This window comes from Terrapene carolina, unplaced genomic scaffold (assembly GCF_002925995.2).
Source record: "Terrapene carolina triunguis isolate 2854851 unplaced genomic scaffold, T_m_triunguis-2.0 Scaffold310, whole genome shotgun sequence".
Classification (NCBI taxonomy): Eukaryota; Metazoa; Chordata; order Testudines; family Emydidae; genus Terrapene; species Terrapene triunguis.
In genome coordinates this window covers 129,291-154,495 of record NW_020664661.1, presented here as the reverse complement: position 1 = coordinate 154,495, position 25,205 = coordinate 129,291, and the positions used below count along the sequence as shown (strand labels likewise).

The 25,205-nt window shown below is 49.5% G+C and overlaps 1 protein-coding gene across 1 annotated transcript in view; it reads left to right on the top strand.

The window, feature by feature from the left end:
• The window catches only part of RNF123 (ring finger protein 123), a 126,254-nt gene that overhangs the window by 10,220 nt on the left and 90,829 nt on the right, over positions 1 to 25,205 (top strand). The window contains exons 4-11 of the mRNA XM_024211346.3: positions 1,488 to 1,567; positions 2,534 to 2,631; positions 4,106 to 4,160; positions 4,505 to 4,590; positions 5,557 to 5,643; positions 7,832 to 7,899; positions 12,205 to 12,330; positions 13,080 to 13,194. Coding sequence (XP_024067114.1) covers positions 1,488 to 1,567; positions 2,534 to 2,631; positions 4,106 to 4,160; positions 4,505 to 4,590; positions 5,557 to 5,643; positions 7,832 to 7,899; positions 12,205 to 12,330; positions 13,080 to 13,194 — 715 coding nt within the window. The remainder of the gene's footprint in view (positions 1 to 1,487; positions 1,568 to 2,533; positions 2,632 to 4,105; positions 4,161 to 4,504; positions 4,591 to 5,556; positions 5,644 to 7,831; positions 7,900 to 12,204; positions 12,331 to 13,079; positions 13,195 to 25,205) is intronic.

Sequence of the window (25,205 nt, the reverse complement as noted above, 5' to 3'; positions counted from 1 at the left end):
CCACGAAAGCTTATGCCCAAATAAGTCTGTTAGTCTTTAAGGTGCCATCAGACTCCTCGTTGTTTTTGTGGATACAGACTAACACGGATACAGACTCTCTGATACTTGGTATCTTTATTATTAGGTGTCATCTGAAGGAAATTGCTTGTGCAGGGCAAAAGTAAAGCTAGACACCAAGCTGTGGCATTGAAATTCTTTTTATGGTTTCAACTCTGCTTCACATTCCGTGGGTCAGAATCCTGGGGCCTCTTGTTGCGTAACTCTTGTGTTCAGCTTTGCCACTGGAAGGCCTGTAGGCTCGGGGTGGGTACAGTTGCAGTTGGAATGGTGAGGAGCCCCTCTGGTGAAATGTTCCTCTTTCTGTCTGGCTGTGTTTAAAAGGCGCTAGGGGTCACATTCCTCCCACTATGCTTAGATTCTGAGCTCACATCTGATCTGTCATCACCTCTAAAAATAACACTGGGCCCTCTTGGCTGTTGGTAAGCTGAGGTTATGGGGGGAGGAGGGAGGACTGTCTCATGTTACTTTGCCACAAACTTTCCAGCCAGCATGCCTTGGAATATTCCATTGGCACCAGCGTGTCAGTTTTCAGAACTCCAATTCTTTTGTTTGATGACTGGAGCCTTAAGGACATAGGGGCTGATGACCAGGAAAGGGTGATTGGTCCAACAAACTGGCTTCTATTTGGTTTTTTCCTCTCTGCTTCCCTGGACTTAGCTGAGAAGTGGAAGGCTGTTGCCTGATCCCAGTACATTACCATCTCAACTCAGGTGCAGACAAACAGAGCTCTTGGCTAATGGAACTTGCCATATTGAAGCAGATCTTCTAGGCTGCTGTGCTCTCTGGTAGTGGTCTGTACTGTGCTTGGGTGGAGCTCCCTTTAAACATCCGCACAGCTATCTCATTATCCTCCTTCAAAGCCCTCCTGCAGGTGCGCCAAGACCAATTCCTGTCATGCTGCCCAATACTGTCTCATTGTTTCCTTGAGCGCCCTCATCTGTCTGTCTACATTGTCTCTCGTTTTATAGTTAGATTGTCAGCTCTCTGGGCCAGGGACTGTCCTTTTGCTCTGTTTGTACAGCACCTAACACAATGTGTTCCTGGTCCATGAATGGGGCTTTAGGCACTGTGGTAATAGTAATGCAGTTGGCCAGTTTCACAGTACTCCCCATGGGATTGCTTCTGACCTCAGCTGATCAGCACCAAGACTTGAGGGCCTTTGGTAATTTAGCTTATCTCTCTGCAAATACTGTTCTTCACATGTCTCAGCCTTTGATCCTAGCATGCCTGTCTGCCTCAAGTTCCTTCCGTTAATGATATGTAACACAGATAAGTGGAACTTCTTACTGTGAGCTTTACTATAAATAGCAGCAAAGGACAATGCGGGGGACAGTCAAGCAGCTCTGGCTTACAAGCCACCCAAGGTGTGAACTCGTTAAACCTTGGTGACACACTGAGTTTTGAAGGACTCTCTTCTTTATTCCCAGGAAGCCACTGACATTCCAGAACCTGCAGGAGCACCTCGACAAATTGCTGGCAGAGGACAGTGGTGCGGAGGACAGTCGAGGTAGGAGATATTGGGTGTCTGGTCCTCTTGGAGCTTCCTTGTGTGCCTTATTGGGAGAAGAATCAGTCTCCTGGGAGACTGATTCCTAAATGAGCTTGGTTCTTGCTTTCCTATGTTCTGATTCATCATCTATTTAACTCCTGGATTCTAAGCACTTGTGGGCTAACCCTGCAACAGATCAGTTCTTAGTTGTAACAGCCATGTTTCCAGATGGATAGTGGGGTGCTTGCTCCAAAGAATGGACAAACTCATTATGCAGTGAACTCTTGTTTGGACAGGTGTGTTGGAGACATCTCCTTAGCAATGATATAGCAAGCTCTTGCTGTTGAGATTTCATACTGCAGAATAGCTGGAGTGTCCCATTCTTCAATGGAATATGCAGGCTTGTTGATAGTCTCTGTGGCTTGTTCTTCTGATGCATTCCCCTACTATTGTTGAATTTCCTCAGCCCCACGCTTTTACCTGCCATGATCTGAGGCATTTGTTCCCTCCCCCAGTCATTAAAGCACAGTCCATAAGAGGTGATGCTTTGCCTCTTCATGTATCTAGTCATGAGCCTATATCTACTGTGTGAGTGTCTTGCTACCACTAGATGGGAATGTTTGGTCTAATGTTTGGCTTGGGGTTTAGCTTTGATGGCCTCCAGACTGTTTTGAGGCTACTGAAACTGTTGGGATAAATTTTCCAGGTGCTATATGAGACTGGGCATGTGACTTGGGTGCTGCATGGCTAAAACATCATGCATTGCTTTGAGAACTTCTGTTTAAATTCCACCCTGAGCCCGCTGCCTCCTGGAAGTGCTGATAATCTGATGCTATAACTCTGTTCGTCTGCTCCTCCTCAGCTGCAGAATCCAGGTGTTCTTTTCTAGTCTATACCATGGCGTCCACGAAACTCTCTTGTACTACAAGTGCCACGTGTCTTTCTCTGCTGCTCTGACTGGCTTTCATGCCACTCTCATTTCAGATCAGATATTAGAGGGGCGACTTGGTCCCTCTACTGTGGTGTTGGACCACACCAGTGGTTTTGAGGGACTCCTCCTGGTTGATGATGACCTACTTGGGGTGAGTGTGACAAGGAGCACAGTGTGTGTGGAATGGCCCATGGGGATTTAAAGGTCTCTCTTCAGGCCTGTGTTGTCCTCTTGCAACATGTTCTTCAAAGCAAATCCCCCCTGCTGCCATTTTGGTGTGTTGTTAAATGATGCTCTGGGAGTCTGTAATACTCCTGAGTGAAACAGATTCTCCAAGAGGAGGAGTTCTGGCAGTGCCTTCAAACTGCATTTCGGGCAAGCTGCTCCTGCTCTGGTATTATTGCATAGTCTGTATGAGATTCTGAGGTGGTTCTCAATTGTTTTTTGAAGTCACCTCGAGGTTGCATTGCACTTAGCCTGTATTCTGTGATACCCTGGTGCTGCAGGTTCAGTCAGTGAAAGATCAAACAAAAATCAAAAGCAGCATGCAGGGCCATTGGGTAACCAGAGGTCTCTGGTCAGCAGGGGCCAGGCAGTTCCCTCATCGTTCCCTTCACTAGCCTGTTGTCCATTCTCACTCCCTGGTTCACTCCCAACATCCATTCCCTCTGCTCCTGCCATGGTGCTGTGGGAGCCCCCAACACTGCACTGACTTGTTCTCTCCTCCTTCACTTGCTCTACCCCATTGGCCAAGCAGCCCTGCTTCCTGCCACCCTCTGCCCCCCCATGGAGCCCTACTGCCTCCACTTACTGCAGCCTTTTCTCCCCCAGCACACTCATTGAAAGAGCAAACTGGCCCAGTCTGCTTGGATCTAGCAGATTCTCCACCTGCCTTCAACGATCCTGCCCCTCACTGCCCCCTTATGTCCCTTGCCCCATGCTTACACCTCTATCTCAATCTCTCGTTGTTCTTCCTCCTCGGTCCTTCTTGCTTTGCCCACCACCGCCCCATCTCTATCCTCCCCTGGATCTAGAGTGCGTTGTCAAACTGATGTGTGTGTAAATTGCCTGTCACTCCCTGAACCCCCATCTCCTTGTCTGCCCTGAAATCAGGAGCCCCTTAGAGCATGGGTTGTCATTTCTCAGTGTCCGGAAAGAACCCGGTGGGAACCCTAATAAATACTCACTAGTCCTTGTCTCCAGGCTGTCTATACTGAACCTGTGACTTCATCCTAGCTTCACATGGCTTATCTAGGATCCAGACATTTCTCCCGCTCCTCCTTGTACTCTCAGCAGCACCTGCAGCAAGCTATATTTACTTGGTGGCTGCTGCTGCTGGGCCCTCCTGGTGCTGCTGAGCTCCTACTAAGCTCCTAATGTATTTGCAAACACCATGCGTTATGGGATGTATGCAATCCAGGTAGCTCCAGACTGTTTGCTGCTGAAGATCCTGGGAATTGATATGCTTCCTTTGATAGCAACTGTCTCCCTGACTTATGATGGAAAAGTCTCCCCTGTGACTTGGGCTGCATGCAGTGGGAAGTGCCAGTGGTGGGGCCTGGGCTGGGGGAATCTGTGGGCCTGCCTTAGCTATACAAATCTCCCTTGTTTGTTCCTTGGTTCAGGTGATTGGCCACAGCAACTTTGGCTCCATCAGGGCCACAACCTGCGTGTATAAAGGTAAGTGCAGTGAGTGGATGGTGTGGCTAGAGAGCCTGCCATGGCAGAAGGGAGTTGCAGGTTACCCAGCTGGAGAGGCAAGGGTGTTTGTGATATGCTGCAGCCTCATCAAGCCTTTAAAACCCCAATACTTCCACTTGGTCTGTGGGGATGGAAGGGAGGGAGCCATTGTCTGATACCAAATGGGAGGAGTTGGCAGAAGGGGTTGGGCTTGACTTTAAGGTCCCCTAGACATCACATCCTCTCCTGCAGTGGCAGTGTAGCTGCCTGCTCTTCTGTTGCACTGAGTTTTTAGCCTGTGCTGTTTGGCTCTGTCATCCCTGCTCTTCTCCTCTCTCTTACAGGGAAATGGATCTACGAGGTGCTCATCTCCTCCCAAGGGCTCATGCAGATTGGCTGGTGCACTCTCAACTGCAGGTTTAATCAGGAGGTACTGTAACTGCACAGCTCTGCAGCCTGTTCCTGGCCTGCATGCCGAGGTTGGGGGCGTGTTCTGTTGTCTTGGTGCGCTAAAGCTGCTTCCCAGCACGTGTGTACACTGTAAATGTCACATCTTCATAAAATAATAAAGACCTCATAAAAGCGGTTTCTGCTGAATTTGCAGACTAGGGTACAGTGCAGGTGTCCTCCAAATCCCTCGTGTGTTATGTGCTCATGCTGGATACACAACTGGGGACAGCAAATGCTGCATCTCAGGATACATAGGGCTCCCTGCTGCTCTCTCCTCTGGCACCCTGTTAGCATGATATACAGGGCTGATGGGAACAGTGGTGGCATCTGGGCCTCAACATGGTTCTTGCCAACAGATGCTACATGGCTTCTCAGGCTGGCATAAGCAAAGCCTGGTAACTTTTGCCAGGCATTTGGGGGCTGTTTGTTTAACTTGGAGTCTGGCTCGCCTGTTTTCAGTTTGTCCTTGAATGTTGATGTGTGATTGGCAGGGGGGACGGGGAGCAGCTGGTGGTGTCTCACTGGCTAGAGTGTTGGGTGTGTGGTTTGCTCCTGTTCTTTTTTTGGGGTTGAAGGTCAGTGGGGTGGTGGTCTGTAAAAAGGCATAGGAAGTGGGAGTGCAAGTGCCACTGGGTAACAGGATATTTGCAGGCGCTGTGGAAGTGCAGAGAGCAATCTGCTGCTGCCCTGAGAGGATCACAGGTGATGCTCTGTGTTAGACTACAGATCTGGGGGCTGTGTGTGTGTCAATTACTAGAATTATGGTCCAACGCTCTTCTCCTTCCCCCAGCAGAGTGCTCATGCTGCTGAGCGCCAGAAAGCCCACTTTCTCTGCCCCATGGCTTTGCTCCCATTGCAGTGGCTGCCCCTCTGGGAGTGAGGTGCTTGGGATGGGCTCCTTGCGCCCAGACAGCTTGACTCTATTCTTGGCCTCCTCTCTATGCAGGAGGGGGTTGGAGACACTCCGGATTCGTATGCATATGATGGAAACAGGGTGCGCAAGTGGAATGTCACCACCACCAACTACGGTAAAGTAAGTGCCTGCGCTCAGTGGCTCCCAAGAGGGAGCTCCCCTTTGCTCTTGGGCCTTCCCACTAGGTCACAAGTTAGGTCGCTAGTGGAGCACTGTGATTGCTGGGTCTAGCATTCCTCAGCTGCAGTGATGAGCTCTGCAGAAGCCTTAATTGGCATCGGCAGTGACACGGAGGTGTTGAGAGGAGCAGGCTCTGCAGGAGGGTGTGCAGCAGTTAGCAGAGCCCCGAGAGGCAGTGCTGCTCTCAAACCACACTGAACCCCATCATCGTCTTTGTGAATGTCAGCTGGGGAAGAGCTGCTCTTTCCTTTGGGCAGGGGAAGAGAAGAGCTAGCAGAGCCATGTTCCCTTTAAAAGGGAAGGAAGAAGGTGGTTCCCTGGACTTCGTAAAACACTCCTGAGTGGTTTGGCAAAACAAAGGGCCAGCCCCAGGTGAGCTTGGGGATGCAGGCAGCCTGATGATCACTGACCTGTGCTCCTGGTAGCACATTGCACCCTTACAGCACCTACGTATTCAGACCTAGCTGCTTGGCCATCTAGTTTAGTTCAGTTCACTGGGCAGCTGCTGATGGGAATGAACCTCAGCTTGGCGCTGTTACTGCTCTTGGGAGGGCACCATTTGGATTGCTCCTTGTTAAACAATGCTGCTGCTCTGTGGCTAATTCTGCTGGGTTTGTGGGTCTGACACAGCCACGGTCCTACACATAAACCTAGTGATGGCCAACAAGGAGAGCCTCTGAGTGTTGTGTGCACAACTGTGCAGAGGTGGCTGACGATGCTGTGTGAGCTTCTGTGGGAAGGAGAAGTCCCGTGCTTTTCTCACTAGACTTGGCCAAAAAAGGTTGTTGGAAAACAACCCAAATTGTTCTCTTTGCAAAACTGAAATCTTCACTGTGAAAACTTCTGATTTCTGTCAGTAAAGTCAGAATGAGTGCTCCTGGCTGTGCCTGTCTGCAAGGCTCATTCTTAGAGAGACAATGATTCTATGATTCTAAGGTGGGTGAGGTCATATCTCTTATTGACCAATTTCTGTTGCGGACTGAGACAGGCTTCTCAGGTCTGTGAAATGTACTCCAAGTGCCACAGCTAAATACAAGATGGAACAGATTATTGAAGTAAACACATTTCAAGGGACCATTCAAGGTGAAGTGGCCTGTTAACAGCCCTCCATTCATAGAGAGGAAAGGAAGGGCATGGGGAGCAGCTGGGGGAGGTTGGTAGTGGGTTATAGATTATTGTAATAAGCCATAAATCTCTATTCAGCCCATGATTTTTAGAGCCTAGCAAAGTTATGAATTTAAGCTCCCAGGCTTGTCTTTTGAGGGAATTGTGCAGGCTTCTTTGAGGATGAGGACTGAGAGGTCGGATATAGAGTGATCACTTTGGGAAAAGTGTTCACCCACAGGTGCTTGGGTGTGTTTTGACTTTGGAAGGCTCTTGTCAGCTTCGCTTTCTGCAAGTGAAATTGACACACGCTTTTCCGGGGGGCTGCTGAGACATAGTGCCTGGGAGCACAGTGCCTGGTCCCCCACCAGCTCTGGGAGGCAGAGCCTCCCACTGTACAGACTACCCTGAGGTGAGGGACCCCAGTTTTCCATGGTGTCTGACTCTAGGGCAGCCTGGCTTTTCCAGAGCTTCCAGGGTCCCTGCTGTGGAGTGGGGAGCCCTGACTCTAACTGGGGGTGGCTCCAGGGGCCCTGGAAGCTCCTGAGAACCTTGGATTGAGCCCAGACTTACAGGGCTTCCCAAACTGCCTGCTGAGAAACCAGGAGCTTGGAAGCCCTGAGACTTTCTTGGGATCTGTGACAGCACTGCCATGTGGACTGCCCTGGGCCAGGGACCCCCAGGGCTTCCAGACTCGTGGGCAGTGGGCTCCCTAAACTGACACTAGTGTTTGTTTTGGAAACGTGTCCGTATTACTGAAATGAATTTGGGGTGTGTGTGTGTGTGGGGGGGGATTTCTGGTTCATGGGACACTTACACAAATTTTGATTCATTCCTTTTTGTAAAGAAACCAAATTGCAAAAACGCAAAATTTCCCATAAACCCCATGTTTTGGCCAGTTCTTCTCTTCCCAGTCCAAGAGTCTGGGATAGGTATCTGGTCCTGCTCTGGTTTGGGAATATCTAATGGGAAGCTGGTCGAACACCTGGATAAGCCTCTAAACCTTTTCCTTCTTTTTGTGCAGTCCTGGGCGGCAGGAGACATCGTCAGCTGTCTGATAGACCTGGATGAGGGGACCATTGCTTTCTGCCTGTAAGCATCTTTGCAGGGCTCCCTGCTGCATTGACTAGCCCTGCTTAGTGTAAATATTCCTTTCCTCTATTCTCAGCAGATGCTGCCAGGCCTTGGTTGAGCTCCTCCTGGCAACCGCCAGGAATATTGTACTCCCATGGCTGAATCCTTGGCCAAAGTAGCACCTTGGTAGGGTACTTACCCTTTCTCCCTGGCTCCTAATAGTCATGGAACCCAAATGGTTTACTTCTGAGCATGACTTAAAGCACGGGTAGGCAACCTATGGCACGCGTGCGAAAGGCGGCACGCGAGCTGATTTGCAGTGGCACTCACACTGCCTGGGTCCTGGCCACCGGTCCAGGGGGCTCTGCATTTTAATTTAATTTTAAATGAAGCCTCTTAAACATTTTAAAAACCTTATTTACTTTACATACAACATAGTTTAGTTATATATTATAGACTTATAGAAAGAGACCTTCTAAAAACGTTAAAATGTATTACTGGCACGCCAAACCTTAAATTAGAGTGAATAAATGAAGACTCGGCACACCACTTCTGAAAGGTTGCTGACCCCTGACTTAAAGGGTCTGTCTTTGGTGCAGAGCTAACACAGGTGAATGGCGCTTGGGTTAACCTAGTCCAGATGTGAGCAGCCACACTGCGAAGACCTGGTCAAGTTATTGGGTCCACACCTAAGTTCCCTCTAAGCTGCGCAGTCGCACAGCAGCCTATTAAGTGCCGTGCAGGCACTCAGGGCTGTGGCAGGGAGAGATGCCTCTTCCCCAGCCCTGGGCCTGCCGTTGCTGGGGGAGAGGCGCCCCTCCCCGCTGACCCGGGCCTGCTGCAGCCGGGGGAGAGGTGCCCCTCCCCACCGGCCCCAGCCCAGCCCTGGGCCTGCCGCAGCTGGTGGAGAGGCACCTATTCTCCCCAGCCCAGGTGCTGATGCAGGGAGAGAGAGCTGGGGGAAGTCCTCTTTCCCTGCTGTAGCTCTGGGGCAGCCTGTCCTGCACCCGAAACCCCTCATTCCTGGCCCCACCCCAGAGCCTGCAACCCCAGCTGGAGCCCCCATGCTCTGAACCCCTTGGCCCCACCCCCACCATGTGAATTTTGTGACACATCACCTCCATATTGGTGCACATAACAAAATTCGTTCCGCACATGTGTGGGGGGAAAATTAGAGGGAACACTGGTCCACACTGGTGCTGCACTCCTCCGAGTGTGTTGCTAGGACTACTGGGGGCATATCCCATGGTTCTTAGCACTGCAGTAAGCTGAGATGCTCTGATCGTTTTGCAGTGAGTCATGGGAGAACTTGTCTGTCCTGGGCACATGAGGAATTGTGGGAAGGTATTGGAGTACTATTGGCATGAACCTGCTTCCTTACTGCAAACTGGGTGGGTTACAAGCCCAAGTGAAAGCAGCACCTGGGCTTTAGCCTATAGCCCCAGATGAGCTAGCTGGTCTGGGTTGAAAGCTCTGTCAAATGTAGGTCAGAGGTTTGTTTGTACATGGGAGCCAGGTTAACTTTGTAGTGAAGACAGCTTAAAGCCCAGGGGTTCAGTCTGTGCCCTCAGGAGTGGGGCAGTGCCACTAGGCAGGCTAGGCTTGGTGGGGAATCACTCAGGTTCTCAGGGCTCTGGGTCAGGTGTCTGTGGCGTTGCATGGAGTTCTGCACCATTGCAATATTGCACTTGTGAAAACTCCCCCTGCCCCATTCCATGGACTCCCCTGCAGCAGTAGCTGTCTGACAGATGCAGAGCTGCTGCAGGCACGCAAAGTGGTGAGCAGAGGGACTGTGCTAATGGGAAGGACAAGTCTGCATCAGATCTTGGTTTTAAACTTCTAAAAGGCTGGTACAAAGCTAGAGAACTAGATGTAGGTGAGTGCTGGAATTAGCTGTTAAAGGGAGCTGCAAAGCAGACTGTGAATGGGGCTTGTTCTTTGCACTGTCTAGTGACTACAGAAAGCCTGAAAAGTGTCTTTAGAAACACTTTTTTTTTTTTCTGCTTGTGTTTTCCATGAGAAATTCCATTCGTGTCTAGCCTGGAAGACTCTGGGGCTGGAGAGCTAGTAAAATAATAGTGCATGATGCCGAAGAGTGAAAGTTGAGTGAGTGAGGAAAGGGAGCTCCAGTCAGACTGTTTAATGCTGCTGTAAATTGAACAGCTGTTTATCTTCAGTGACTTTGTTAAAGAGTCTATCCCCAGCCCTCTGATTAAAGGGTGAGAGTTCCAAATATGCCACCCACAACCCCAGACATCCTGTCTGGGGGAGGGCTGGTGGTGGGGGAACCCTTGCAAGCTGCCTTTGGGCCTTTTTTGCTGCGGTCCAATGGATAATCTCTTGGGGGGGGAAAAAAAAAATAAAAAATCCCTTGAAGGTCACCTTTAAACTCAGTCCCAGGCAGCTATGTGGCGAAGGGTAGATGAGCTCCCCCTTCTGGGGCACTTAGGGTGTAACAGCCTGCAATCCTTTGTTCCCGTTGAGTGTGAGGCACTTTCTCCGGGGCCAGGGCAAGTTGGGGGTTGCTGGGCTTGGCTCTGACAGCTGGTTGATTGGCAAAACAGGCCCAGTGGAGTGTGGCAGTACTCTCTCCAGGGAATGGGAATCTCCGGTGTGGAGCAAACTGCTGCTGGGTGCCGGCCAGGGGCGGGGAGTCCAGAAAGTGATGGGCGTTTCTGATGCGCGGCAAGGACTGAATGCAGGTGCTTTGTGGAGAAGATGCTCTAAGGCTGCACAGTAGTACAGACTGCAGGTGTGTGAACTGCAGTGTCCACCAAAGTACTGCACTGTAGCTGCAGTGTGGATGCTGCTGGCATGAACTGCAAGGTGCGTAGTTTGCTCTGTACACACATGACTACGTTAATGTGAAATAGAATAATGGAAGCATAGGACTGGAAGGGACTTCGAGAGGTTATCTAGTCCAGTCTCCTGCACTCATGGCAGGACTAAGTTCACGTCAGCATGGTCCAGTGCAGTTACATCACAGCACTTCAGTGCATGCTGCAGTTTGCACCCCTGTAGTCCACATGAGGGACTGTGTAGACAAGCCCTTAGCTTCCCAGGCGGAATGGGAACAGCTCATGGCCCCTCCCTCCTAATTACATTGGCACCAGGGTTTGCTTCCTCCTGCTGCGAACTGGGAGCAGCACCATGAGAACACATTGCTGTTGGACCTGGTGGGCAAAGCACAGAGCACTTTCTGGCCCTGAAAAGTAAAGCCTATGGAGGGGCTGACGTTGAGAGTTCAGGGGCACTGTGGGTGCCCAGCATCTGCAGACCAGGCCCTGCTGGAGTCTGGCTAGGCACAGGGCCCCTACTGGGGGGGGGAACGTCCTTCACCCAGGCGTGTCTGTTTTCAGTATTCCTTGCTAAACTGGTTAGCAAAGTGTTACCCTGCAATGCCTGTCCCAGGCCAGGCCCCTGCACATGTCCTGTGGGCTTAGTGCTGGTGGCATGGCACAAGCACTCTGCAGCACAATGGGACTGAATTCCATAGCAGTGCTAACATGGTCTGTCTGTGACATCCCTCACGTTCCCACCCCGCAGGCCCACAACCATGGCTCTGGAGAAAATCCTCTTCAACATAACTTGCTTGATTTTGTTGCTGGGTTCTTGTTGTGCTTGCTGACTGCAGGGACCTTGGCAGCACCGATTATGCCCAGGCCTGCCAATCTGTGTTGGAGACGGGGCAGCTTGTAGCCAGCATCAGCAGCTCATCTGCAGCTGCCTTGCTGCTCGAGCTGCACTTCCGGCTCCCTGGCTTCAGTTCTACTTCTCTGACCCCCCCATTGCCTGGCACTATAGATCTGTGCAGGGAGCATACACTGGGGACCAAGAGGCAGCTGCAGGCAGGTCCCAGCCAGGCAGGGGGACAGGAAACAGGATGTGGGCAGCCTGATCAGCTGTGGAATTCACCCTGTGCTGCAAGTTGAATGCTGTGGCTGAGGAATCTGAGATCTGCGGGGCCCTGACATAGATGAACAGGGCAAATCACACCCGCTGAGTGTTATCTGTGGTGTATTGGATACCATTATTGCTACACATTCTGTTCATGTTTTCAGGGTTACCTCAGCACTAAAAAGGCTAGAGACACATTTTCTGAATGAGATTCTGGAGCGCACGTCTGGTATGGATTCATGGGCCCCTGGTGCTTGGCGGTGATTTCCGTATCTGCCAGTGCACATCTCCCCCTTGCTGTGTGATCACAGTAAATAAGAAGTCTCTGGTCTATTGCATCCTCCTCCAAACATGGTCTCTGAGATGGATCAACCACTAACCTCTTCCAGGCTAGTTAAGCCCCATGGAGGCTCTCTCTTCTTTCAGGAATGGTGTGTCTCTGGGGACAGCTTTCGATAACATCACCAGGGGAGCTGGCATGGCATACTTCCCCGCTATCAGCCTCTCCTTTAAAGAATCAGTCGCTTTTAACTTCGGCAGCCGCCCACTCCGATATCCTTTCACAGTAAGCCTGGGGGAAGAACAACCGGCACCTAGACCATTCTGGGTGAGGGGTGCTGAGTGCACAGCCAAACTCTGCAATCCATGATCCTGCCCTCTCTCATCCTGCTCAGATGCGCTCTTTGCTGCCCCTAGGGTGGGAAGTTAAGCAGGGGTGGCAATACGAAGGGCCTTCTCCTGTACTGGGGGTGTTTCACTTTGCTCTGAAGTGAAGTGGGTATAATGCTGCCTCAGCTGTAGGCTGTCTGGTCTTTAGTGCCAAGACCCCTTCACTGTATCTTACTCTTAAGTGTAGAAGTCCCAAAGGGGCCAGGAGTGTGGGCCCCCTTTGCTATGGGCCCTTCCCATCCTCCACTCTGGGCTGAGGGTGCTCTAATGTATCTCCTGGCATGGCAAAACTGCCTCACACATTGGTGGGTGGGTTGGGAATGGCAGCCCATAGCTGTGTGGCTCTCGGGTCTGAGGAGCCCAGAGGTGATCTCAGTCACTGAGATGCAGAAGAGGGTCCTAGCAGTAGTTCAGTGAGCAAAGTCTGAAATACTTGTACTTCCTTGTGGCCTCTTGGAATGTCTGTGCCCTGCTTGGCACGCAGACTTGCAAGCATGGGGTGGCCTCAAGCTCTGACCAGAGACTATATGGACTGTATAATACAGCACATGCATGGCAGTCTCCTTGCAGAGCCAGTGGGACAGGTCTTCTGTTGCGTTCTGGCTAGTAGACTTTTCTTAACACTCCAGCACTTATCCGGTGGAGGGATATCACCCCCTGCAGGACCCGCCCAGCATGGACCTGGTGGAAGCTCACAAGCTGTTGGGCTATCTGAAGAATGTTATTCACATTGGGATAGACGTGTTGGTAAGTTGGCATCATCAGGTTAGTGAGGCTAAGATTCTAGGAAATTTATGCTGCTGCCTTCCCTCTGCCTGCCGCTTTAAAATCTCTTAAAACTCTGAGGATACTCCCTACCTTCAGGGGTATGTGCTTGTGGGGGCTCCTGTGACTTGGTGACTCCTAATTGCCTATCACTCAAAAGTTGTAATAGGTCATCTCTAGCTTGTTTAAAATATTTTTTGTTTGCAGTGGTGTTGTAGCCATGTTGGTCCCAGGGCATTAGAGAGACAAGGTGAGTGAGGTCATGTCTCTTCCACCAACAGAAGCTGGTCCAGTAAGAGAGAAGTTTTCGAACTGCACAGAGGAGTTCTTCAGGTCTGGGAAAGGTCCTCAGTGTCGCAGCTAAATACAAGGTGGAATAGATTAAACATGAGGGGTTAACACACATTGCAAGAAACCACTTTAAACAAAGTGGTCAATTAATACCTCTGCAGTATCAGAAGTGAGCTCCCCACAGACCAGGACCCACAAACTCAGAGGCACCAGACTCTGGCAGAATAAAGGATGCAAAACCTGCACACATAGCTCCACCGTTAAGATGATCAGTACCCCCATAACACTTTTTAGGATCCATGGGTCCTACATATGTCTATCACAACCTGTGGTATACCTCATCCCATGCATCAAATGCTCCACAACACCAATGTGGGCAAGCTTGCACGGAAAAATGATAAAAGACCAAAACACACTCGCACTTGTGGGGAATGCCTTTCCCAAAGCGATCTCTCCATGTCTGACCTCTCAGGTCTCATTCTCAAAGGAAACCTGCACAACACCTTCAAAAAATGAGCTTGGGAACATAAATTCTTAACTCTGCTGGACTCAAAGTCCTGGTCTACATGCAAAGTTGGGTCTTTTAAGCTGCCTTGTGTTGACCTAGTTGTGCATGTGTCTACACTTAAGCGTGTGTTCTACTGATGTAAGCACCCTGTTACAGCAACACAGCATCACCACTTCCCCAAGGGGCACTGAGCTATAGTCGATTGTATGGAGGTGGCTGCAGCATGAATGTAGACACTGCATTACTTATGTCTACCCTAACAGTCCTCCAGCAGCCGTCCCACAATGCCTGACACTGACTGCTCTGGTCACGATTGTGAACTCCACTGCCCAGGGGTCACAGAGACCGGAAGGCCCCCCACTACATCTTTAAAGCCGTGTGACTTTTTGAAATGTCTTCTCTTGATTGGCTTGATGAGCACATCAAGCAGCTCTCTATTGTGTGCAACTGCCCAACTTACCATGCCAGCTACGTGCTCCAGACACTCTGGCTTGGAGTAGACAGGAGCTATTGGATTCCTAGGCCTGTGGGGAGAAGAGGCTCTGCAGGCACAGCTATGGACCAGTAGTAGAAATCTGGACATCCAGGAGCAGATTGTATGGGGGATGCAGGAGAAGGGGTATGACAAGGACCAGCACCATGCTGTGTGAAAGTGTAAGAATGCAACAGGTGTATCAGAAGGCCAGGGAGGCCAACAGTCAATCCATTGCCAAGCTGTAGACCTGCCGCTTTTACAAAGAGATGCATGTCATACTCTGCGGAGACCCCATCACCACCCCACAGACCATCAGGGATACCTCCAAGGAACCTGAGCCATAGGCCCCTGGCGTGAACAGTGAGGAGGTGGAGAAAGAAGAGGATGGGGAATGTGTGACTGGGGTGTCCAGATATGCCACGAGCCAGGACCTGTTTGAGATTCCACTGCAGTCCCAGCTTTCGAGCATGGGCTAGCCCGATGTAGGGGAAGGAACCTCAGGTAAGTGTGTAATTGTATTTCCCATTACAATGCTATACCGATGGTGCTCCCATCTTAACAGGACACAACTATCAACTTTTCATTAATTTACTTGTACAAGAAGAGGTAGCGGTGGAACAAAGAGGTAGCATTATCATCTGCTTTTCAGTGCCCTGTAGAGTTAAGCAAGGGTGGTGGTGGGGGCACGCCAAGCAGTTTATGTACACAGGGATGTTCCTTGAATCTTCCTGAGAGATTTTGGTGAAACTTTCATGGAGGTTCTCTGCAATCCTCTCCCAAAGATTTCTAGGGAAGACGGCCTTATTACTTCCTCCTCGGTAGAACACTTCCCACTGCACTCAGCAATAACTTCAGCAGGCACCATTTATTTGCCTCAGTCTTCACAGACTAGGTCAGCTCCCAGACTACTGCACTGGGCAGCACAGTATGGAGAGGAGGTGAGCAGCCCTCAGTGGTGAAAGAACAGGTTCAGGACTATTTAGAAAACCTGGACATGCACAAGTCCATGGGGCCGGATGCAATGCACCCAAGGGAGTTGGCTGATGTGATTGCAGAGCCATTGGCCATTATCTTTGAAAACTCGTGGTGATCGGGGGAGGTCCTGGACGATTGGAACAAGGCAAATATAGTGCCCATCTTTAAAAAAGGGAAGAAGGAGAATCCGGGAACTACAGACTGGTCAGCCTCACCTCAGTCCCTGGAAAAATCATGGAGCAGGTCCTCAAGGAATCCATTTTGAAGCACTTGGAGGAGAGGAAGGTGATCAGGAACAGTCAACATGGATTCACCAAGGGCAAGTCATGCCTGACCAACCTGATTGCCTTCTATGATGAGATAACTGGCTCTGTGGATATGGGGAAAGCAGTGGACGTGATATACCTTGACTTTAGCAAAGCTTTTGATACGGTCTCCCACAGTATTCTTGCCAGCAAGTTAAAAAAGTATGGATTGGATGGATGGACTATAAGGTGGATAGAAAGCTGGCTAGATCATCGGGCTCAACAGGTAGTGATCAATGGCTCGATGTCTAGTTGGCAGCCAGTATCAAGCGGAGTGCCCCAGGGGTCTGTCCTGGAGCCAGTTTTGTTCAGCATCTTTATGTAATGATCTGGATGATGGGATGGATTACACCAGGGGTTCTCAAACTGGGGGTTGGGACCTCTCAGGGGGTTGTGAGGTGGTTATATGGGGGGTTGCGAGCTGTCAGCCTCCACCCCAAACCCCGCTTTGCGTCCAGCATTTATAATGGTGTTAAATATATTTTAAAGTGTTTTTAATTTATAAGGGGGGTTGCACTCAGGGGCTTGCTATGTGAAAGGGGTCACCAGTACAAAAGTTTGAGAACCACTGGATTACACCCTCAGCAAGTTTTCTAATGACACTAAGCTGGGGGGGAGAGGTAGATATGCTCGAGGGTAGGGATACGGTCCAGAGTGATCTAGACAAATTGGAGGATTGGGCCAAAAGAAATCTGATGAGGTTCAACAAGGGCAAGAGCAGAGTCCTGCACTTAGGACAGAAGAATCCCATGCACTGCTACCGTCTGGGAACCGACTGGCTAAGCAGCAGTTCTGCAGAAAAGGATCTGGGGATTACAGTGGATGAGAAGCTGGATATGAGTCAGCAGTGTGCCCTTGTTGCCAGGATGGCTAACGGCATATTGGGCTGCATTAGTAGGAGCATTGCCAGCAGATCGAGGGAAGTGATTATTCCCCTTTATTCGGCACTGATGAGGCCACATCTGGAGTATTGCGTCCATTTTTGGGCTCCCTACTACAGAAAGGATGTGGACAAATTGGAGAGAGTCCAGCGGAGGGCAACGAAAATGATTAGGGGGCCTGGGGCACATGACTTATGAGGAGCGGCTGAAGGAACTGGGCTTATTTAGTCTGCAGAAGAGAAAGGGGGGGGGGATTTGATAGCAGCCTTCAACTACCTGAAGGGGGGTTCCAAAGATGATGGAGCTAGGCTGTTCTCAATGTTGGCAGATGACAGAACAAGAAGCAATGGTCTCAAGTTGCAGTGGGGGAGGTCTCAGTTGAATAGGAAACACTATTTCACTAGGAGGGTGGTGAAGCACTGGAATGGGTTACCTAGGGAGGTGGTGGAATCTCCTTCCTTAGAGGTTTTTAAGGCCTGGCTTGACAAAGCCCTGGCTGGGATGTTTTAGTTTGGTTGGTCCTGCTTTGAGTAGAGGGTTGGACTAGATGACCTCCTGAAGTCTCTTTCATCCCTAATCTTCTATGATTCTCTCTGGGTCTGGGTGGCTTCGTGATGCCAACAGCAGCTGTGCTCTGTGCCTTTTGTTAGCCTCAGGAGTGAGAGATCTGCTAAAATCACTATTGTGTCTGGAAAACTGCCAGTATTGAATGCCATTGCCCTGTACTCGGTTTCATGGAGCCAAGCAGTTCCCTCCGCATTTCGCTCACCCCTTGCGAGCCGTACTCACCGTGGCTGGTGCTGAGTGGGGAGTCGTGCACAAGCACTCCAAAGCAGAAGTGTCAATAAGCACAGACATTCTTGTTTAAAGCTTTAGGGGGAGCAAGAGAAGGGATTTCTGAAGCTTAATGTTCACTTTCCATTGGGCCTATATCAACAGTGGTACTTGTGTGTGTTATCTGCCTCTGCTGCTGTTGTCGCCTTGTGGGGTTCCCGCTCCATGCCTGCAGGACACCTGAGCTAGGTGAGGGGAAAGGAGGATCCGGAATGGCATGTTCAGTGAGATCCTGCAAGCCAGTGCTGCATCAGAGTGTGAGCACAGGGCCTGGAGGGTGAACACTGCAGACAGCCTGGAGAAGGAAGGAAAGTCCCAGGAGTCCCATCAGGAAAAGGAGAGGGAGATGCACCAGGATGCAATGGGCTTCTCTGGCAGCAAATATAGGTGCTGCAGACTTTTGTGGACCTACAGGTTCAACAATCCGGGGTTCGTCTCCCTTTGCAGTCAATGGAGAACTCCACTGCAGCACCTCCTGACATCCCCCAATATTCCACATGACATCAGGGGCTGAATCCCTACCCTACCACTCCATCCCGAGGGACATTAAGGACAACCTCGGCTTCATGTGCACTGACCTGTGATAGCCACGGTTGTTGTAGGTGTAGGTAAAATGGACATGAATGTTCTTTCCCCTTAAGTTTTGTTCCATTAATTTATTAAGTTTTTAGTGTATTTGCTTTTAAATGGCACAGATTTCTTTGCACTGGGTTTGTGACTGAATAAAATCCGGTCTGGAAAATAATTCATCTTCATAAGTTCACAACATATGCTTACAGCCTGCCTAGCAGTTCTGAAAGCACCCACTTGTTACTGGTTTCAGAGTAGCAGCAGTGTTAGTCTGTATCCTCAAAAAGAACAGGAGTACTTGTGGCACCTTAGAAACTAACACATTTATTTGAGCATAAGCTTTCGTGGGCTACAGCCCACTTCTTCGGATACATTGAGGAGATATATATACACATACAGAGAGCATGAAAAGGTGGGAGTTGTCTTACCAACTCTGAGAGGCCAATTCAGTAAGAGAAAAAAACTTTTGAAGTGATATCACGATAGCCCAGTACAGACAGTTTGATAAGACTTCCATTCTATATATCCGAAGAAGTGGGCTGTAGCCCACGAAAGCTTATGCTCAAATAAATTTGTTAGTCTCTAAGGTGCCACAAGTACTCCTGTTCCACTTGTTACTGTACAGTGGGACACAGCTCGTCGGATCAGTGACAAAAACTGTAATAATCAAATATACAGCAAGTGCTGCAAAATTAATAAGATGTGCACGAAGCAGCATACAATTCCTAACAGGCACCCAAACAGCAGGGCCAGGTAGCACCTTTCAGTGCTCTCCAGCCACTCCTTGTCATCCCAAGCCTGCATGATGATGTGATCCCATCAGTCAGTGCTCATTCCTTGGGCCCAGAAACAGCACTCCATCATCTGCAGCTCCTCTGTGAACTCTACCTACCACCTTGAATTGGCAATCCATCTTCCAAGAAATCAGCATGTTCTCCACTGATTTGGTGGTTCTTGTGGCTCTGGAAATGCCAGAGGATAGTTCATCCTGTACTTGCAATGCTTATGACAATAGTGCAGAGCTGGGCAGGCTCCATACTGCTGTCAGATGGCGGACAGCGAGGAAGGCTGCATAGATTCATAGGATTTTTAAAACAAATGCAAAAATTATGGGATATAGATGACATTATGTGGTGGAGACAGTTGCAAGCTGTGAAGTTAACCCCTTGTTCGCAGTCATCCCTGCACGACTCTTTCCTGCCCCAGTATGCATTGCCAAAACTTCCCAAAAGACTCTGCTAGACAGTGGTGGATTGCACACTGGGATACCTGCCCATAGTGCATCACATTGTGCCTTGACACACCACTCCTGGTGAGTATGCTCAGCGCTGACACAAGGAACCAAGTATGCACACGCATAAACTATACACTAACTGCTGTGGCTTATACCAATGTAACTTGTGTAGCATAGACATGGCCTAAAAATCATGGGCTCACCAGAGAGCCCGGCTTTGTCTCATTACAACAGCTTGTAACCTTGTAATCCTCCTCAGTCCCATGACTGCAAGGATGTTAATTGCCCTGTTCATTTTAAGTAGTTTCTTGCATTGTGTTAATCTCTTATGCATTAACAATCTGTCCCAGCTTGTATTTAGTTGTGATACTCTGATTACTTTTTCCAGACTTAAAGAAATTCTGTGAAGCTCAAAAGCTTGTCTCTCACCAACAAAATATTTCTTGTATCACAGCTTTCAGCAGTGAGAGTTCCCATCGATGCTATCCACTAAGGAAGACTGAATTTATAGCTTGTATGGTCATAACCACAGAATGTATTTATTTTTGCAACTATGTGAAACTGTTCTGCATATTTAACTCTCACTCGATCCCAACTCTACTAGTCCAATTTTTGACATGCCCCTCATGGCAGCAGTGTGGGCACATTTTAGAGAATCTGTATTCTCATCCCTGGCATCCAGCATCAGGCAAGAGAGGGAGATGAAAATAACCATTGCTGACGGTAGCTAGAGAATGCTTCTCTAGCAGTGACACTTACGAGGCTGCCTCATTATTACCCAGGCTGGAAACACTTGCTTTATCCCCCAGTGGGCTTGGCCTTCTGCTTTCCCACAGAGGGCAGGACTTGGATCTAGCCCCGGTCATGATTGCACACCACAAATCTTTCCTACCTCGCCTAGTTTAGAAACTTGCTCAGTTAGAACCTGTTGGGATAGGAAGTGCAGGCAGGTTGGGGGAGTAGTAAATAATGAAGAGGACAGGTGTGTCAGATTCACAGGGTTTGGTCTGTGCCCCAGCCTGGAGTGACCCTTTAATGTTCCAGACCTCAAGGATCCACACAGTTCAACAGGTCAGGCCTATGGCCTCCACAACTCTGAGCTGTCTGCCCCTAGCAGCAATTCCTGTCTCTTTCCATGGCTCCCTGCAGCAAATCCAGCCGAGCCAGACTCCTGTGGGAGGTCTGTATGGTACCCCTCAGGGAGCAGTGCTCTCTGTAGGTATTTGCAGTGACACCAGACAACCTTTTCAAAAACAAGGTAACTCTTTAATAGTCATCTGGCCTACAGAATATGAAAGTCCTGATGCTCGTAGAGGGAAACCAAAGTTCAGACAGTCCATACTGCTGAAAGCCAGGGCTCTACCCAGTCAAGCTGCCCGTAGAATGTATGTTGGCTCTGTCCTTTTTTTTTTCTTTCTTTCCCTCTTGTTTGTCTAGGGCACCCACATTTATCCTGTTCCTAGGGCTCAAGGCATAACCCTCTTAATTGAGGCACCCATCCATACCCCATTCCTAGGGCTCAGGGTGTAATAATCAACGCTCCTAATAAGGCAAATGAACTTTTCCTGGTGGCCAGTCAGGATCAGGTCATCTGGGGACTCCAGCTTCTGCATGATATGGCTGGCAGGATGTTGAGGTCTGGCAGCTCTGATCTTGGGCTGCATCCTGGAGTTGGTTCCCAAGAACTTCCTTTTGGACCCCAGTTTATATTGTGAAATTTGAGTCCTGCTTAGCTGTACTTTAACCAATCATTTTACTACAATATTACAAGATAATTCTTTGACCAATCCTAACATATTGTGAAATAATTCTTTAACCAACCAGACCCCACCACCTTAGTTGATTTAAATCTTGTAAAATTAATTATGCAACAGACAGAAAAAATCAAAGAACCAGACAGAAACCTTACAGATCAACAATAGAGAAGTAGGGACCATAAAGGCCAAACAGTAGAAGTATAGATTTCATAATCACAACTATCAAACACAGTTTTCTTTAAGGATCTGAAGATGTTTCTTTATCTGGTGATGGTGGGTGCTATTAGGACAGGATCGCCTTCTTAATAGCCTGATATTTCATTGTTTTAATGTAATTTAGATGGAATGTGAGGATGTGACTTTCTGCTTCTTGGCTCATGGCTGCTGCTCTCCTAATATGGCTGCAGAAAAAAGCCTCAGACATTGAAGTCAGTCCAGGTGAGAGCTCTTTGTCTCTCCAAAGGCCAGCTCTTAACATAGCTACCTGCCACTTTCCCCCATTGTTCTCCAACTCTCTGCTTCCCAGCAGAGAGGTGGGTGTGGCCGGGGGAATCTTGCTTCTGGTTGGTGGTTGCTAGGTGTGAATGGCCTGGCCAGTGACATTCCCGTTTGTCTTTTGGACCCTCAATTGAGATGGGTCGCTTTCATCCTGTCTTTAACGGCCAATTCATCCCACCCCAGACAGGTAATCCAAAAACTTCATGCCTTCTGCTTCGCCCCAGGAGCATTTTAACCCTTCTGCACCCACTAGTTAGCAAGCCCTAGTCAGGTAAGTCCCTGGCAGGCACATCATCCATACAATGTTATGGACAGTTCCCACTTTGTCACAACAGGTCACTGACAGAGCCAACTGGATGGCTTGGCAAACTGGGTGCAAGCAAACGCTGTGTTCTGACACAGCTAAGTGTAAATGTATACAGCTGGGAGCCAAGAATGTAGGTCAGAAGGGGGAGTTTCTTGGTGTGCTCTGGCGTGACCAGTGCTGGATACAAGTGCTGCACTCCCTGCAAAGCAGGGGGAGGTCAAACTTACAGGACGGGACTATTCAGGGAAGCAGTGATATTGCAAAAGATATGGGGGTCATGGTGGATAATCAGCTGAACATGAGTTCCAAGTGCGATGCTGCGGCTAGAAGGGCTAATGTGATTCTTGGATGCATAAATGGGTGAATCTCCAGTAGGAGCAGAGGTTATTTTATCTCTGGTTTTGGCACTGGTGTGACCACTGTGGGAATACTGTGTCCAGTTCTGGTGTCCACAATTCAAGAAGGATGTTGATAAATTGGAGAGGAGTCAGAGAAGAGCCCCAAGAATGATTAAAGGATTGGAAAACCTGCCTTATAATGAGACTCATAGCTTGGTCCGTTCAGACTTGATTTCAGTGTGTAAGTACCAGCTGGAAAGCAAATATTGGATAATGGATTCCTCAATCTAGCAGAAAAAGGTCTAACGTGAGCCAATGGCTGGCAGCTGAAGCTAGAGAAATTCAGACTGGAAATAAGGTGTAAACTTTAACAGTGAGGCTAACTAATAATTGGAACAATGTACCAAGAGTTGTGGTGGATTCTCCATCACGGACAATTTTACAATCTAGGCTAGATGGTTTTCTAAAAGCTCTGCTCTAGGAATTATTGTGGAGCAGGTCTCTGGCCTGGGTTACGCAGGAGCTCAGACTAAATGAGCACAGTGGTCCCTTCTGGCCTTGGAGTCTCTGGATCTGTGGGTGCTCTCCTCACTCTGCATCTTGGGTACCATTGGTTTCTGTAGTGACTGTGCCTTATGGTATCTAAGGCCATTCTGCCCTGCACGTGGGGAGAGGGAAAAGAGCACTAATCATGTTCTGAACTCTTGTCTAAACTGCTCTGTGAAATGTGCAGCTTAACCAGGGCATGTGCTGGTGTGTGTTAAAGTTCGTTCACCCCTGCACACGGCGGCTTAGCCCATCCCCCCCATCCTTATTTGCCCCAATGCGTGGTGGCTTAGCTCATCCCCCATCCCCTGCTACCCTAGTTCACTCCAAAGCATGGCAGCCTAGCCCATCTCCCCTCCCTTCTCCTGTCATCCTAAGTCACTCCAGCCTGGGGGCAGTCTAACCTATCCCCCCTGCTGTCCTAGTTCAGCCAGGCATTTGGCAGCAGGTTGGCGTTAGGGCGTGCACCATGGCTCCTTCAGTGATTTTTCCCAAAGGGCTGTTAGGGTGTGACTTCTCCCATGTTTCCCCAGGGCTCTGCAGTGCCTTTCATCATTTCCCAGTGCATGTTGCGGCAGGGAGCTGAGTCAGGTTCTGTGGGAAAGGTAGACAGAGAAGCATTGAGGCTGAGCAATAGTGTGGCCAGGGGCCACAACTGAAAGTGTCATTAATACAGTTCAGCCAGCTGATGCAGGAGCACGGACTACAGATATGCTGCTCTCTACTATAGGTAGGGCCCTACCAAATTCATGGTCTATTTTGGTAAATTTCACTGTCATAGCATTTTTAAAATCTTGAATTTCATGGTTTCAGATATTTGAATCTTAAATTTCACAGTGTTGTAACAAACCATGAATATGTATTTAAAAATGGTGAAATATACATGTGGAATGCCCTTTTGTCAGCATTTCTCAAACTGGGGGTCTTGACCCAAAAGGGGGTTGCAAGGCTATTGGGAGAGGGGAGGTTTGTAGTATTGCCATCCTTCTCTGCTGCAGTCAGAGCTTGGCGGCCGGGGAGGGGCGGCTGCTGGCCTGGTACCCAGCTCTGAAGACAGTGCTGCGCGGCGCCAGCAGCAGCACACAAGTAAGGCTAGGCATACTATGCCACCCTTACTTCACCGCTGCTGCTGGCAGTGGTCAGAGGAATGACGCCTCTGCTTCTCCATAAGCTGCTGCTTTTTTAACCCTACTGTTGACAAGCTAACTGACAGAAAGAAGCACACTATCTGCGACCAAACTAACTACTACCCAGGAACGAATTAACTACCAACTGCTGGTCTAATGACCAAGTAACAAGATTACTAGGGAGCAACATGGTTGTTCCCACTTCCTGCCTGAAATGGTTAGAAGGAACCGAGTGGCAACTGGGGTTGCTGTGCCCTTAATGACCTCAGAGGAGTGGGTGTGTGAGGCCATGCAGGGTGTGTGCACGACCCCCCTCCCCCCCTTGGACACTGCTGGTGAAAACATTCCGAGCTCCTGTGCTGGGCACACGGACACTGTGATTAGGACGCACACATGCAGTAACTTGAAGAGCTGAGCATGTCCCATGGCATGGTGGGAAAGGCTAGTGCTCTCTAGTCACCATCCCTGTAAATTCTTGTGCCTTCTTTTGTCCTAGCACAGTGGTTCTCAAACTTTTGTACTGGTGACCCCTTTCACACAGCAAGCCTATGAGTGTGACCCCCCCCACTTTCTAAAGTAAAAACACGTTTTTATATTTAACACCATTATAAATGCTGGAGGCAAAGTGGGGTTTGGGGAGGAGGCTGACAGCTTGCGACTCTGCATGTAATAACCTCACGACCCCCAGTTTGAGAACCCCTATCCTAGCATCTGAGACGTAATGAACTCACATACATCCCCATGCCTGCATTCCACCCACTGCCTCCTGATTGGTCCCTTCCCCAACAGCTGAGCAACGGGGTGAAACAAACATAACTGTGGGCCTGGCGCCCAGCTGTACCAGGCAGCACCTGGAGATGCAGCCGCTGAGCCAGCACTGCCTGGTGGGCTCAGAGCACTCCTGGCACCCCCACAGCTGTCTGTATTTTGGAAAATTCCTTCCAGTGCTGGGAGTTGAGCCTCAGGCCTGCAGGCCTCTCTCTCACCTCCTCTGAGTGTGAATGGTGGGAGAGGAGGGAAAATGCACTTTGGGGGGAGGGGGGTATGGAGAAAATGAATGGGGTGGGGGGTTCATATAGCGGCGCAGTAACATGCATTTCTGTTTCTAAACATGTGCACCATCAGGCTGTCCTGGGGATGCAGGTTTATGGAAGGGGTTTTGCCTGACATCTGGTGTCAGGCCTGGCTGAGCTAGAACTCACCGCCCAAAGGCTGTTTCGGCATTGTGACATTTTGGATGCTGAGTTCTATAATAGCATCCCTGCTGAAAGCCGCCTTATGGGGCGGGGGGGATGTGCATGCCTTTGGGCATCCCTTCAGGGACATCCCCTGTGCTGCTGTCCTCTC